General features: G+C 44.3%; 1 protein-coding gene across 1 annotated transcript in view; it reads right to left on the bottom strand.

Moving 5' to 3' along the window:
• KCNN2 (potassium calcium-activated channel subfamily N member 2) overlaps window positions 1-16598 on the bottom strand; it is a 167775-nt gene extending 151177 nt beyond the window's left edge. The window contains exons 1-3 of the mRNA XM_052646854.1: window positions 16577-16598; window positions 14461-15740; window positions 13779-13874 (exon numbers count right to left, since the gene is read on the bottom strand). Coding sequence (XP_052502814.1) covers window positions 13779-13874; window positions 14461-15740; window positions 16577-16598 — 1398 coding nt within the window. The remainder of the gene's footprint in view (window positions 1-13778; window positions 13875-14460; window positions 15741-16576) is intronic.
• Between the last annotated feature and the right edge of the window lie 236 nt (window positions 16599-16834).

Genomic DNA, 16834 nt, shown 5'->3' with positions numbered 1-16834 from the left:
CACGGGCTCTAGTTTGCCAACCCCCTGCCCCTGTCTTCTCTGCCCAATCACCCTCTTATCAGAACTTGCGTAACTTCCTTGAAATATCATCCATTATTATCTAACCCCCTTCCTACATTGAGAGCCTCCATGACTCTAGGTTCTGCTCCCCTGCTCAGTCTATGACATTTGCTTAATAAAAGCAATGACGGAAGAGCAGTAGCTAAAGGGTTAACATTTACCGAATGTGTCATACTACACTAGGTTTTCCATGAACACTGTCTCACTGAATCATCAAAACAGTCTAGTGAGATAGGAGTAATTCTCATCTCCATTTTACAAATACAGAAATGAGTCTGCCAGGGGTCAGACTGCCTTCTCATGGTCACCCAGGGTGAGGCTGAGTTCTGACTCCAATCTGAGTTCTGACTCCAATCTGTCCGGACCCAAAGCCAGGAGTGACCACCACCCGGGGGCTGCTTCTCAGAGGCCCACGTGGCTGTCCAGATAAACGGGGCCGACACAGCCCCTCCTTACCTCCACTGTCCTCTGGGGGGAAGGGCATGCCTTCTGTTGCCCCCAGCCTCTGCTGGACAGTGCCTGGCCCTGCCAGACAGCTGGGTCATGTCTAGGCACTGGCTTGTCTACACTACACAAAGCTTTAACACTCAGCATAAACATAAGCACAAGCGTCCGATATGATGTATGCATTTTCCATGACTGGAAAATATTCTATCTATGTCTCCGTCTCCTCCCTCCAACAACAGTGATGCACCCAAGGGTACGGAGAGCGGCACGGATTCTCAACCCAGCCCGCAGGTTCAGAGTCAGCTAGGGAATCCCGATGTGGCTGGAAATCTCAGAACACAGCATGTGTTCCCCCGGAATATTCCCCAGTGCAAACAGGGCTGGAGGAGCTGAGAGGGGTGCTTATGTAAACACACCCAGCAGGGACCTCAGAGACTGCTGGGTACGCAGGGCTGCTCCTCAAAGGAAGGATTCAACGGGCAAATTTAAAGCAAAGTCAATGAGATGATTTGGAAATTCCCCTGTTCTTATCTTCTGGGTAAACAGGACCAGATTTGTAGCATTTTTGTCATTTTCCCCACTGTGTTTAAGAAAAAAGGGAGAAAGTCATCAGTTTTTTTGATCCCATTATAACTATACAGGTCATCAGCATACCAACAGAGAAGAAAGGAAAAGAAAGCCAATTAACAGCAGTTCATCTTCAGCCTGGGAGTGCAGGTAGAAGACGCAGTACAGGGCAGCTGAGCTCGTCACCTCCTCCCCACCAGCCACCCGAGCTGATCCTGTTCATCTCTGTTGAATCTGGTTCCCCTATGGCAATACGCCACAGTTCAGATCTCGAAGACGAGCCTTCATCCCATCCTCCACCACATCAGTCATCTCACTGTGATGACATATGCCCATGTACAACAGTGCAGAGAAGGCCTCTTGTTTCTAGGCAAACGCTGAAGAGAAAATGCTCGCCACTGAACGTGCTCCGTGGTCTTTGCCCAAGATGTTCTGACACGGGCGTGAGGGACAAAGTCCTAAACACACATCCCTCTGTGGCCAGTTGTATAAAACTGCAATAAGACACACTTGATGGATTCACCATTTCAGAATAGCTGCCACAGAAGCAATCTATGTACACAGTCTCAGACTAAGCGAGGCAGTGAACGTGAAGCAAGGGGGCTGGGTCTGCATCGCCAATGTATGGAGCACCCAAGGGACACACTCTGATGCGGGAGGCAGAACATGGCCCAAACGTAGTAACTGAAAAGTAGGTACATTGTCAAAAAGGACAAAAAACAATTCTGTAAAGCAGATACACTGAAAGAAAAAAAAAAAAAGAATACAGAAGATTAAGCTTAAAAAAATGATATTTTAAAAAACCTACAAGAGCTAATGAATTCCAAATTAAGGATATTTTGAAAAATAGTTTTCAGCCTTAATACGGTACTATTGCCTCCCCCCATCACAAGCAAATTAGAGATTTCTCTTTATATCACTATTGCTTAATTTTTGAGTCTGCCCAATGCATTTTCATTAAGTATCCTCTTTGACACAGACAAATGAGAACAAAGAGTGAAGATGCTTGACTAAGATACTAGTGGGAAAGAAGTAAAATTCTTTTCAAAATAATTTTCAACAATAACATCAAAATTTACATTACCCACAAGTTTAAGCTGTAAGCTGAAGCTTTAAATGAATCACACATTTAACTAAATAAACATATCTTAAGCTATTTTTGCTTCAAAGGAGAGAGAGCAATTCATGCTCTTTGATATAAAAAACTTTTTCCAAATGTGAGGGGATTTACCAATGTGAAAACTGACCTAAAGCAAGTTCCTAGAAGCCAAGACCTTCATCTTAAAATTTCATAGTTAAATCCAAATAAATGAAATTAAGTGTTCAGTCAACAACTTTGCTCGAGTATATGACTAGAAGCACTAGATATACCTTTGAAAACACATGAGGTAACTATTATAAATCTCACAGCCATCACTTTTGTATCATTTTATATGTATCCAATTTCAATAAATATTCAGCCCAATTATTGTTTTTCAATATTTTAAGTAATCTGTGACCTTAAAAATAAATCTAGTACTAGGATATAATTTCCCTTGACCACTCATCAAAACTTTAAGCAGTTTAAGGATTAGCACTGTGTATTTTTAACCTTCTTGACAGCAGACACTGTCCTCAGAAAAGTACTCAAGACCATGACAACCACACTACACTGCTTAATGCCTCCTCCCCAAACTCAGTATGTTAGAGTCAAAACCAATATATAAATATTACATACAATTTCCTTGGAAGACCAAAATTTTCTGATAGAAGACCACCTCAGTGGATAAAACCAGTAAGGGCTGTACACCCACATTTCAACAGTCAGATTATTTTGTAAAAACCTCATCTTAATACCTTCTGGATAACCATTATGGATAAATACATAACTAGGTAACAATGCTCAAACAGTCAAGCAAGCACGTGGCAAGTCACAGATGTGAAACACGGGCTGTTACAATTCCTCGACACAGCTCAGTTTAAGGTATATAATGCCTAAATTCCCATGTGTTTCATAAACTCAAAAAGCAAAGAAGAAAACTCACCCAACACTATACTACACACATTACTAACTCATTGTTCACAAAGAGAGACAGGCATAATACAGACGCAAATAATGGTCACTGGAAATGAAACAGAAGAGGAGATATAAGCCATCTGATAAAAGTAAACCCAATCACTGAACAAGTATTTTGAGATATTGCTTGTCATATTGACACACAAAATTCTTCTCAATTCTTTCCAACCAATGTACTCCAAGCACGATGGTTGAGGGTGGTGGCATGCTAGACAAAATTTAACAGAGATAAACCTAATCCAGAAAAAAGATTTAAATCTATCATAAACCTTCAAATGAATATAGACAGAAATGCTGTCAATTACAGTCCTTTCTACATATGCCTTTGGTTGCTTATTACCTCTTATCCTTTCAGCAGGGATTTCCTATCAGAATTTTCCATTACAAATTATGCCCTTTGCTTACTTTTCAGGGTGCTGTACTTAACTCTCTAAGTCATCAGGGTCCTAATTAGATGGAGATGCCATGAAGCTGTGACCTGGGTTCCTGAAGGAGTTAACGTAGCTCACAAGAACCTTGCTTCCAGCGAGAAGCCAAACCTACGGTAGGTTTACCGGCAAAACAGCTATTTTTGTAAAAATGGTGAACCTAACATCATAGTACTCTAACACTAGTTTACTGATCTGAAACCTGATCAGTAATGTACACTTAACTTCCTCAGATGGCCAACCTGCCCACAGGGAGAATCTGAACTACCTCAGTTTAAAAAAATATTGGCTGTCCTTAATGGAGAGCAAAGCTTTTGTTAAAAAAAGAACACACACACAGCTATTCGAGTTTAAGTGTTAATAAACTACTGAACACTGTTTTGGATGCACACCTTTTTTTTTTCCTGTTCCCTCCTGTAAGACTTGTAAAAGAAGAAAAAATATCACCACTGTTTCCCAAAGCCCATGGAGGCTATGCTCCAATGCCTCCCCTTCCGCCCCGACACCCCAAAGCAGCTAACGGCAACCAGCAGCGACACCTAAACAGCCTTCAGCACACAGCAGGCAGCGCTCCAAGTGACACAAATATACATGTACAGTTACACACACAGGCACACTCAACTCTCAGAACAACTCGATGAGAGAAATACTCGACAGTCCCCATTTCACAGACAAGGACAGCGAAGTGCAGAGAGGCCACGGAGCACGCCCAAGGTCACTGCTAATCAGCGGCAGAGCTGGGTGCGAGCCCAGGCGGACTGGCTGTAGTCAGTGCACAAAGCCACAGGACGATGCTGCAAAACATAGTAAACAGCTCAAAGGAGAGTCTGATGCTTTGCTCAGCAGGGAAGTTTGCAGAGAACAATTTCAGAAATTATGGTTTTCACAGCTTCCTAGAATAACAAAGATTGGGAACATCTGTGGACAAAGCTATCTTCCAATACTGCTTTTGCATCGTTTCTATACAAACTCTTACTGTCAAGCACAACTACCCTTTGACAAACCTGGTTAGCCAAGATTTAGAAACCAAAATCAAGGAGAAATAAGAAGCTATAAGAGACTCCAGGGAGGCACATTTCTAGATTCACAAAGTAGGACAGTACTCAAAATATGAACCAGTAAAGTGAACACAGACACTCCAGAAACAATTATATCAGTTATTTAATGAAGTGGTTTGCAAGTACTTTCAGAATCAACAAACTGATATAAACTTTTGGGAGGATAATTTGACAAATTCTCAATTGTCTTAAATAATATCCTTTAAGTAATTACTGCCTTGGAAATTTATCCTTAGGAAATCATTAGACATCCTTATATAAACTCATCTGCAAAGTATTTATTATATAAATATTTTAAATAGGTTCTTTAAAATTTTCCTTTCTAATTTTTCTTAAGTGTCCAAAAATAAGGGAAAGGATTAAACTGAATATACCATATGATGCAAAAAAACTGGAATGGTCAATGGCATATGAATAGAAAATTACATGAAAAGAACATTAAATTTCTTTACACTGATATATAGCAAATATCAGGTCCATGTACTTCATATAAACACATTCTATCATAATACTTGTCTCTGGGTAGTGAGATTAAACTAGCATTCTTTTCACATTATCCATGTTTTATAGATTTTCTAACATAAATATTTATTAATTTTATCATCTGGAGAGAAAATAAAAATTTTTAAGAGAAAAGGCATTTTCTCATAAAGCCTAATCTATTTTCACTCTTAAAATGACAAGCCCATGAGTCTTGTTTCCTTCTTGGATATCATGAATAGATTGGCTGATCATGAGCACAGAATACATGGATTTCAGCACAGAATCTGACAGTCCTCATGACATTCTTGTTGAGAAACGTCGGCTGCCCTATAGTCAGGACCCACAGAGTTGTTGTGACATGAAAGGCTGAACCAAATACCATGGATGAGCAGATGGTGAACTGCAGAGAAGGTCCTACTTCTCAGCTCGGACTGTGGTTCACTCATGCCTTGCGAATGCGCTCTCAGGTTCAAAGTCTCGGCTAGTGAGAAGCTAGGAACAGAGGTGAGTGTGGGCAAACGGCGTAACAGCCACTGATACTGACCATGTTTCTGGAACAGAATTTAGCACTGATTTGAGTTTTGCCAATACCATAACCAGTCCATACACAGCATTTTCCATACCTAAATAAAGTGTGTGTCAAATAAACATCACAATTACAATTCCAAGAATTCTGACAGGCTGAAACACTCATCTGAAACCAAGATGCTATTTAACAGAGTCAATAAATGTAAAGCCATACATTCAATTCAGTAACAATTTTACAAGTGTACTTGGCAACAGTTTGTGTGAAGCAAAGACCATTTTAGAGGAAATAACAGTCAGTACAATGAAGCATTTTTGACAAACAGAGGTAACAAGTTCACTGGCAGATGTCACCTGAAAGTACTGAGTACCTTTCTGACCTTCTTATTCAAAGAGGGAATTCAACAAAACAGAGTCAAAGTCCAGAAGGATAGGATCAGGGGCATCCTAAGTGTGATCAGGAATATTCAAAGGAGCTGCTACTGTTTAAATAGGCATTTAAAAGGACCTAACCAACGCTGAAATGCTCATTCTGTAATTCTTTGCAGGGGATTGACTTATCCTGTTATACTGGAAACTGCAATCTGGTGTCTGTTTCTACTGTTCTGCTGAAATTGTCCATCAAGGTCAGCGATGACTTCAGCTCATCGAATCCAAAAGGCTCCTCTTTACCCGACATTAACAGACTTCACAGCATTCAGTACACAGCACCGTGCCCACCTTCCAACCTTCCCATCTCCACCTCAAGGACAAGTCATTCTTATTCCTTTTCTTTAATTCCTCCTTCACACGACCTCTAGATGTCAGAGGTTGATCCACTCTCCACCTTCTTCTCTCATCTATTTTCTCTCAGTGATTTTATCTATCCCTATGGGTTTAAATAGCCTCTATGCTGATTACTTGCTAACTTAAATTTCTAGTCCATACTTTTCCTCTGAATTTAAGATTCTCTTGTATAATCAGAAGCACTTCCATCAGAAGCAACCCTGACTCCACATCCTACCCTTCAGTGTGAGTCCTCCGCCTTCAGCATCACACACTCAGATGCTCCAACCAGATCCCTGGGGATCATCTTTGCATCATCCCTTGCCCTCACCTGCCATAGCCAGTCACTAAGAAGTACATCCTTCCTCCAACTTGGGTCTCAAACCAGCCACTTCCCCTCATTTCCACAGCTGTTAACCAAGCCAAGTGAGCATCATCTCTACAATGTGAGTTGCCAAGAGTCTAATGGTCTCCAGACCAATCTCCTCAGAGCTTCCCCGCCGCACCCCACCAAACAAAACGTCTGCTTAAACAGTAAGCTGGATTGCGACTCGTCTTTGCTTCAATGATGGTCTCAGGCACTTTGAAGAAGGTATCACAAAGTCTTAGTATGGGCTCAGGACCCTTCAGTATAACAACCCTCACACCACCCAGGACCACTGTCCCCTTGCTGGGATTACACTGATTTGCTCTCAGTTGGGTAAGTGCAAGAAATCCCTTTGAAAAGGTTTTTCCTCCAGGCTCTGCCAGTAACTGATAACTTCCTTTCCTTTATATCTTGGTTTAAAAGTCATTTCCTTGGAGAATACTCCCATAATCACCCTGTCTGATGACAGCCGTCTGCCCCTAATGATTTTCTACCACAGTCCCTTTTATGGGGACTTTATGACACAACTTATCACAACTTCTAAGGATGCTCTTCCTTAAGTTTTGTCTCTCTCCTTAGCCCGCCTGCATGGAATGTCAGTTCCAGGATAGAAGGAACCTGATTGTCTTATTCCTCATTGTATTAGCAGAGCTCAAAAACTATTAAATGTTGAATATGGGAAGACTTCACCCCAACATAAGGAAAACCTTCCTAAAGGTAAGAGCTGTCTGGCAACGGGCCAGCCTGTAGAGACAAACTGACCACCATGGTGAGGGGCTTTGGGCAGAAATGGGGTGGCTACTTCTATCTGAGATGGCATGCCAGCTGGGATCCTGGGCCAGATAACATTTCAGGTCTTTCCAGTTCTAAAAAGAGAATTCTAAAGGAGTTTAGGGTTAAAAACATACTCCCCAAGTAGCAAACATCATATTATTTTCCAATGAGCAGAAATTCTCTCTAAAACAGCTTCATGAAACCACTTTATACCCTGACCAAAAGTAACTCCCTGAGGTTAAATCAGTGCCAGCTTCCTCCGTCCACCCTGCCAGATGTGGTTTGGGATGATGACAGCCCACAGTGGCCCTCTTACCGAGCTGAGCAAAAACATGGCCCAGAAACGACTTGGCAGAGCAAGCGAATCCACTTGCGGTAAACCTAAAGTTCCAGTCTTCATTCATTTGTGATGCTGCTCTGTAAACACAGCAGGATTGCTTTATTTAGTGTCACACCCATTAATAATGCAGAGATCTTTACACAGGCAGGTGGAGGAAATTAGTCCTGAGTGATTTCGTTACTACTGGGTATACGTGAAGTCAAAGGGACTCAAGAGTCTCATTACAACTGAGGCAGAAGCTGATGGCAGTATAGACAGGGGTCATGGAGCTGCCCACCATACCACAAAGCAATATAAGTAAGGTACCCACCTCACAGCCTTTCAGTCTTACAAAGAGTTAATGTTTCTCTACCTTGTAGATATGAGAGAGATCTAAGGACAACTTGAAGACCATTCCTTCTACTCTTTCACCTTCTTTCATCTCCAAAGTTTAAGTTAAAAAAAAACAAAATTTGGCAAATATTTGCTTCTGATGGTAACTTTCCAAGGATTGGTCAGTTTGTCAGCAGATTCAATAATGTACCACTAGACACTGCAAAATGTTGCAAATAACCCTATGAGACCATGAGCTTTGTCCTTAAGGAATTTTTCACAGAAAATATTTTTCAAGAAAACAGTAAACTTTGCAAAGCCAAAGTTATTTAAAATTCCTTTTTACAACATTCGATGTAAACAATGTTGTGGGGAAATAATGTGTGGGGAAGCAGAGAATGAAAACTCTGAAGATCTTTCTAAAGGATTGGTGGGCAGTACCTTTCCATTTACAAAACAAACTCCCTTCTATTCAACAATCTGTCTGCTGGATATTTATCATATGTGCATTGTCTAATTAGCAGATTAAAATAAGCATGTATGTTTTACTATGGCTTATAATAGCAAAAGCCTAGGAAACGCCAAGGGCCTGTCAGTAAGGCACAGTGCATCCATACAATGGGGTAATAAACAGCGGAAAAAGGATGAGACAGGCCTCCACGTGCTGATGAAGAAAACCAAAATATACCAGCAATGAAAGCAAAGCATGTGTGTCTCTGTTGGTGTTGAGTTGCTAAGTGGTGTCCAACTCTTTGGCAACCCCATGGACTTGTAGCCTGCCAGGCTCCTCTGTCCATGCAAGAATACTGGAGTAGATTGCCATTTCCTTCTCCATGGGATCCTTCTGACCCAGGGATCAAACCCGAGTCTCCTGTATTGGCAGGTGGGTTCTTTACACTCCAGTGTTCTTGCCTGGAGAATCCCAGGGACAGAGGAGCCTGTTGGGCTTCCATCTACGGGGTCGCACAGAGTCAGACACGACTGACGTGACTTAGGAGCAGCAGCACCAAAGGAAGCCCTGTGCGTGTCTCTCAACACAGTTAAATATTCATTTTTTAAAATTCTGGAGAAATGCATGAGAAATTTAAAAGTGGTCGTTTATGAAAAACAGGACTGAGAATGTGACTGTCATATTTATTTTAAGCTTTTCTGTACCAGTTATTTTTACTATGTATATTTGTTTACTATTATTTTATTCATAAGAATAGCAACTATATGCAGTATTTTCTGTATGGTCTGGAAGCATCTAGTTGCTCTCTGCAGGAATACGAAAGCAAGCATCTTCCCTCACCCCCTCCACAGGGGAGCCACAGTCTACTCAGTGGGGACTTAACCATCCCTCCCCAACCAGTCCAGGAGCCATCAGAGGTTGTTAAAGTTCCTGTTCTCAGTCACTCCTTTCTCCTTTGTGTGGCCTACATGCACGAGTATAAAGAAATTTTAATTGTTGCCCTTCCAGTTTTAGATCTATAGCATCCATCTCTGTAAAGCTAACTTGAAGAAGAATGCATAGTTACTCTATTGCAAAAGATACCAAAGAAAAATCAGTGTTTCCTCTAGTCCTCTTTATTATATAACTATATTACCAAAACAAAATCAAGGAAACAAAACTGTTTTCAACTTTAAAGTATAGTACACTCCATTCTGCCACATCTCATAAGAACCAGAAAGATCGTCCAAAATGCTTTCTTCCCACTCTTGTATTTGCCTGTCTCAAAAATACTAAATAGTTCTTTCAACTAAAATTCCTTTCACAAGAGAAACTCAACTACACTAAAGTTGAAAAGATAAAGTGGAATCTACATTCAACTTATTTGATATTAAAGATCTTAAAGAGTTATTTGAGCATTGTTTTGTTCTTATTCCATCAAAGAAATAATTCCAAACCCATGGAAGAAGGGCAAGAAAAAGAAAAGTCACAGGAAATCATGCCTCTGTTTTCCCTATTATTTGATCTTGTACTTGAGATGAGGAAGCTACTTATTTAGTATCAAGTGACCTTTCCAAAGTTTATAAAACAATCCCCATAGTAGTACTTTTTGTCAGAAGATTGCAACAAAAGGCATTTGCTAAAATTTATTTTACATATCAATTCATAATTTTTAAATTTTGCTGCTGAATATAGGAAAGCCAAATATCTATTTGAGAAAATCTAACATCTACTTGGATGAAAATGTGCCCCACTAAACCAGATTTTATATAAGCATTCTGACCCACCCACTCCCAAAGAATGACTTCATTTTTGTTTGCGGGCTGGGGTGTAAAATAATTAGTAAAATGAGCAAGCTATAGCCTGGTGCATTGAGCTGTCTGTGGTACTGAAAAATGACAACAAAGCTGAAATGTACTGAGCTAAGTCCTTACAAAGCCTCCCTATCACACTATTTTAATTCAACCACTTCCATCCATGACTCACCTGAACCATCTAATTTTGACAGACTGTGGATAAACATTTTATAAAAGGTCACACTGACTTGCTTTCCAAGGTTCTTCATGGAAATGTCAGGGCCTACCCAAGCTTTGCAAAAGAAGTTCTAGTGGACAGCCAGACAGAGAACGTTGGCTATAAAACACTGATTTTTTGTGAATGCAGTGAGAAATCCTACCATGTACCAAAAACCCATACTAGCTAGCTCTCACTACCCAATCAACAAACTGCTGTGCTAACAAAAAGACAAAGTGTCATGTAAGACTGAACGCTATGTCCAAGAACAAGCTTTGAATGGTGGCATGACCCCTACAGTGAGTTCTTTAACTCAAAGCTAATCAATATACTTGGAATTCTTAATAATAAACTGAGAAGTACCTATTTGCTTAAAACTTATGAAAGAAGTACATCTATACCAATGACATCAGTAAGTTAAAAAGGGCACACTTCATCACTTTCCACACATGGATACATTAGCCTGTGCACTTGACTTCACTGTGTTTCAGAGTGAAGTATTTCAGAAGCAATCACTGACTCTACTCTCTGGTTGAAATAGAACACACTTTTGTGGTTCTTGATTTTTAGCTCAGGGTCTCCATATTTATTTGGTCCTTTTCCATTTTATATTTTTTAAAAAAATACAGCTCAGATAAAATTGGTAACTTTAGCTGGAGGAAAAAAAATCTCTCAAGATTAAACAGTAATAGCTACATCCAAAACAACTAAATGATATCACCCGAGCATCTAATTGGAAATTATCTCAAGTGTGGTTGGTTTGGTAGAAACCATGCATCACCAATTTTAAAAAATCTAACTTTTTGTGATGTTTATGCTGCCGCAACAGTAAAAACGGTCACTGTGCTTATAACTCTTAGGTGCAGCATTCATGTCTTCATTTTTAACACCTGTGCTATATACATACTCTAATCAATATATCTATGCATTTGTGTAACAGAAATTATCCTCAAAATTAGCCAGGAGTAGAATTCTTTCAAGTGTAAAATGATCTTTAAAAATATGGGTTTTTTTAAATTTGTATTACTTTAAGTTTCAACAGTGTTATCAAATATGATCAAAAATTTTTTATAACACCTAATTAACATCCAGCCAGTGTTTGGAGCTCTCAAACTCTTATAAGTTATTTCAAAATAATTTCCCAATAATTCTTAAAAAATGAGTGCTTTCAGGAAGACAGTTTGTTCTTCATATTAATACCATCAGATGTTCTTCACCATGAGTGTCTGTTCAGCTGTGTGTTTTTCAGAAGGAACAGGAATAATATGAAAGCTGATATCTAACTAAAAAAACCCAAAAAACAAAAGAACAGCTAGGTCTCCTTCCAGCATAGATTAAGTAAAACTGCACTAGTCTAAAAAAAAAAAAAATTAAGTTACTTGACTTTCATAAATACCTACGAAGATTTTAGAAAAATCTTTTAAGTTTAACCCAATTCAAATGTCAAACTATTGGATTTAGAGAGGAACCACAGACAGACATGTCATGTTTCAGGGCTACTGATAAGCAGTAGCAGAGAGCAGCAGAAAGCATGATGGGTGGGTGCTGGGAGGACAGGGCAGTCAGGCTCTGCACTGCCTAGCTGTGGGATCTGGCAAGCAGGTCACCTCTTCTGATTACAGGTTGCTCATCTGGTAAACCAAGTCAAACGGCCATTAGACCCAGTTTGTTCCCCAGCCTTAAGCATTTTCCTTAGAGTCAAAATGAAAAGATACTCTTCTGTTTAAGTTACATTTTAGTATTACTTTAAAATATTCAAAGAATCTCAAAAGCCCGTGATCACTAGTGTTGAATTAAAGATGGACCTGTGTAAATTATTCAAATTTTAGAGTTCAAATGTGCTTGCCTTCTTTTGCCAGTGCAGTCTTATTACTTACCTCTAGATATTCTTGCTCCTTCTAATTCTCCTTCTCTATTCTCAACCCTTCAATTTCACACTTTTCAAGTCTTTGCAAATTTGAAAGCATGCTTATGTAATTTTTCCATCCTCGTGTGGGATCAAGTGTACCTTTATTTTGCCTGGGTAGTAGTTAAAATTGGTTTCTTCTACTGTTTTTGTGAATTACTAACTTAAAATTAATGTAACTTATAATTAACTAAATGTAATTTAAATTTAATGGCAACTCCTAAAGGAAAGCACCCTAAATTCAAGAGTTTAATAGTTTGGCCAAATAAATAACAGCTAATCAAAAAACCCAGAAAGTACATATTAGTGTAAGTCATAAACTGGAAAATCCCAATCTTGCCAGATCCCACAGCTAGCCAGTGCAGAGCCTGACTGCCCTGTCCTCCTAGCACCCACTCATCATGCTTTCTGCTGCTCTCTGCTACTGCTTATCGGTAGCCCTAAATTTTTGAAAACTCTAGTTATTTTACTCACTCACTTTAATATGCTCTTGACTGAAAGCTACAGCAATGTAAAAATCCAAAAGGTGACCCACGAATTTTAGATCAAATATTCTGAAATTGCCAGTTATTGGTCATATCTAACAACAGAGTTCCTGGCTGCATTTAGACAAACATTTTCCTAAGAAGTCCACTCACAAGGGCAGTGGCCTCTGCTCTTGAGTGACATTTTAAATAATAAACGTACCTAAAAATCTCCCAAACTACCAGATATACAGAATTGGTATTCTAAATTCTCAACAGATTCTTTCTTCTTTCTCTAATGTTAGAGTAAGATATAGGAAAGGTTAGACTTCTCCTCTTGCCTTATTAATACACATGAGCAAGGAGTATCCCAGGACTCTGTTCTTTTTTAAGCTACAGTTAGTACGGAAGGTGATACAGAATGGCCCATCCATCTTGTTAATGTGTATTAAAGGAGAATACTCATCTACCCTACAGATTAAGGCTAGTGCTTGACTGGCCTTAAGGAAAGCAAATGCAATGACAGTCATGGAGAAGTGGACCTACCTAAAGAAGAGAGGTGGGGAATCTGGGGTTTAACAAATACATCCTGGAAACTACTGCATGTTTACATGCTGCACTGTTTGGCTTTCAACTTCTTGCAAGAACAGGTCAGGTGCTAAGGGAAGAACGCAGCATGTGTCTTCTGTAACCTCAGGTAAGGACAGGAGAGCTTGGAAAAGCATCTGCTGCCTTGCACTTTCCCAGGTTGGGGTCATTCATAAACAGCAGAGCGTAAGTTACCTGTATTTCCCTGGCGTGGTACACAATGATCAGACCGAGCAGGATGATCGTGGAGAGACTGATAAGGCATTTCAGAGCTAAGGAATACAGCGACGCCTGCAACAAAGACAGAAGCCCTTTTTTTAAAAGAAGCACTTTTGAGCCCCGGGGGTGGGGGTGGGGGTCGGCCAATCCCCAGCAATTGGATCTGCGCTCCCAGGGGGAGGATGGAGGTAGGGGCACCTGTTTTGGCCCTGTGATCTGTCCGGAAAGTGAGGAGATCGGGGAAGGCCAAGCAGCAGCGGGGCCACAACTACACGGACCCAAGTGCAGCTTGTGGCTCTCGAAATGAAATCCATGAGGAAGTTATCTTTGAGTTTAAGCCTTTGGGCTTGAAAGAGACCTCCTAAATCGTGAGCCTCAGGAGAGAAATAAAGCATGCTTTCCCCCACGGAGTCCTGAAATCACTTCTTTAAAATACCCAACTGGCAGGGCATTCACTCCCAGAACTTTGGCTGCGCGCGGAAAAGCTTCCTCTCCAGACTAGGGTTAAGGGTGCGAGTCGCAGTGGCACTCGCCCTCGCGGCGGACGTCTCCGATCGTCAGGGACTCGCCGGCAGAGAGTCCCGCCAGCGACCACCCCAACCACCAGGCGTCCGGCTCTACGGCCCGGGAACGGTGGGCAAAGGGCTCGAGCACCTACCTTGTCGTAGGCGCCCCACGACAGCTCGGTCTCGATGACCATAACCACGATGCCGAACATGCCAAAGATGAGCGCATAGTCGCTGAGCCGCTTGCGCTTCTCGAACAGGGCGCGCCGGTGGCCCAGCTTGTAGCCGATGTTCTGGTTCTTCTTTTTGCTGGACTTGGTGCCACTGCTGCTGCCATGCCCGCTGCCGCCGCCGCCACCGCCTCCTCCAGTGCTGCCGCCGCCGCCGGCTCCGTAGAGCGCCAGGTTATTGGAGTTGTTGTGCTCCGGCTTGGATACCACGATCTCCGGGGCTGAGGACGAAACGGCGGCGGCCGCGGCAGCAGACGGGGAGGACGCGCCGCCACCTCCTCCGACAGACACCGGGGGCTGTAGGGGCTGCGCCTCGGAGTCCATCTCGTGCAGGTTCCGGCGGGACGCGCTCAAGTTGCTGAGCGGCCGCATGACGCCCCCGTTGTACCTACAGCTGCTCATGGCTATTTCGGTGAAGGGGTTGCTCTCGCGGCGCGCCTGGGGCTGGTGGTGCTGGTGGTGCGCCGGGTGCGGGTGGTGGTGGTAGTGCGAGAGCGGGGGCCCAGAGCCCAGGCTGCCGAGGCTGCCCGTGGGGCTGGCGGCGGGCTGCAGGCTGTGGCACTGGTGGTACTGGGAGGCGGACGCTGGCGGTTGCGCGTACTGCTGCCGGAGCGCACTGGCATGGCTGGACGGCGTCAGCTCGCTCACATTGAGCTGGCTGCCCCGGCGCGACGAGCAGCAGCAGCAGCACGACGAGCCCGACAGCGGCGAGGAAGTGCGGGTCCGGAAGGCGCCGCCGCCGGGCGAGGAGGTACGGAGCAGCAGGGACAGGTTATCCCCCGCCCCCGCCCCCGGGGCACCGGAGGAGGCGCAGCTGTTGCACCGGAGGCATGGGCTGCTGCCGCCGCTGCCCGGCTGCTGGTGCGCGAGGTGCGGGTGGTGGTGAGGGTGCGGGAGGGGAGCGAAGGGCGCGCACGGCTTGTCCTGGCTCTGCTGCTGCTGCTGGCAATGCAGGTGCGAGGAGCGCGACGGCGGCGGCGGCTGCTCCGAGAAGAAGCCGCGCTGGAACTGCAATGGGGTTTCCATGTCAGGGCTGTTAAAGCTGCAGGGAGACCAGGCGGTGGTGCACCCTGCGCAATGCGTTATGGTCGGGAGCGGAGACTCCTGCTGCTGGTGCGAGGAAGGGCCCATGCCGGCTCCGGTAGAATCCAGGCGGCGAGTCCGATTGGTCGGGCGCACCAAAACAATGGGCATGACATCACCTGCGGGGACCGAGACTGAGTTTGCGGCGCGAGGTTTAGGGGAGCATGTGTGTGTGAGAGAGAGATGGGGAGGGGGGAATCTGCAGGATGAAAACCCTAGGGTGCTCAGGCTAGGACAGGGGCAGGGCGAGGGTTCCACTTGCTGATGATAGGGGACCACCCTTGAGCCCCAAGAGGGCTGGGGAGTGCAGCGGGTTTGCAGTGAGAGGGGGAAAAGGTAGGGACGTCCCTCCTTCCCGCGCCACTGCCCCCCTAACTGTTGCCGGACGTGCAGTCTCGATCACTTGCCCGGGCACTGCAGCACGTTGGGCCACCCCAGCCAGGGCATCAGGCGAGGGAACGGTGCGGAACCCAGGGCCACTCTTTCACCGGCATGCACGCCTCTTAAGAGCTGCGGAACAACAGCCCCTTCGCCCCACGCTTACGTCTCCCTGATTGTCCTGCTGAGAGTGGGCTGCCAGCTACCCGCCAAATAACTGTGGGGACACCCACTTTGGAGAGAAAAGGTTTGGTGGCTAGCTGAGCCAGTGCAGCAGGGCTTGGTGAGAACTCCGGCGCCTGAGCCCCAGGTTGGCCGCGGCGAGATCCAAGCGGCCCTTGAGCCCTAATCTTCCCTGGCCGCTGGGCTTCGGCGCCTGGTAGTCGGAATAGGCTGCGCGGTGCTCTCGCCCTAGTGCGCTGCGGCGCAGCAAGGGTTAACCGCCTTGGCGCCTGGGCCGGGGAGGATGGGGGCGGGGCCGGAGGAGGGGATCCCCTCCGTCCTCGCGAGGAGCTGGATTGGGCTTCCCGGGTCCCCCTGGCGGGGGTGGAGGGCTTTCCCAGCTACCGCCGCTCACATTTGCGCCTTCTGCGGAACATGAGGGGCTGGCGCCCCCGGCCGCCGGGTCCTGGGTTACGCGCTCAGGCCCTCTGGCCACCCCAGTGGGTAGGTCCGTGGGCTTTTCCTGCTTTGGAGAGGACGCTTGCTTGAGGGTCTTGGGGGATGCTCAGCCACCGCCAGCCACCACCAGCTCGTCTTCTGTTCCTCTTCCTCCTCCCCACCTGCAGCACAGACACAAAGCAAAGGCGGATCACTGATGCGCAAACACCGAGCC

Source organism: Budorcas taxicolor, chromosome 10 (assembly GCF_023091745.1).
Source record: "Budorcas taxicolor isolate Tak-1 chromosome 10, Takin1.1, whole genome shotgun sequence".
Lineage (NCBI taxonomy): Eukaryota > Metazoa > Chordata > Mammalia > Artiodactyla > Bovidae > Budorcas > Budorcas taxicolor.
Note: the sequence above shows the minus strand (reverse complement) of the source record. Positions and strands in the feature narration are given on the sequence as shown.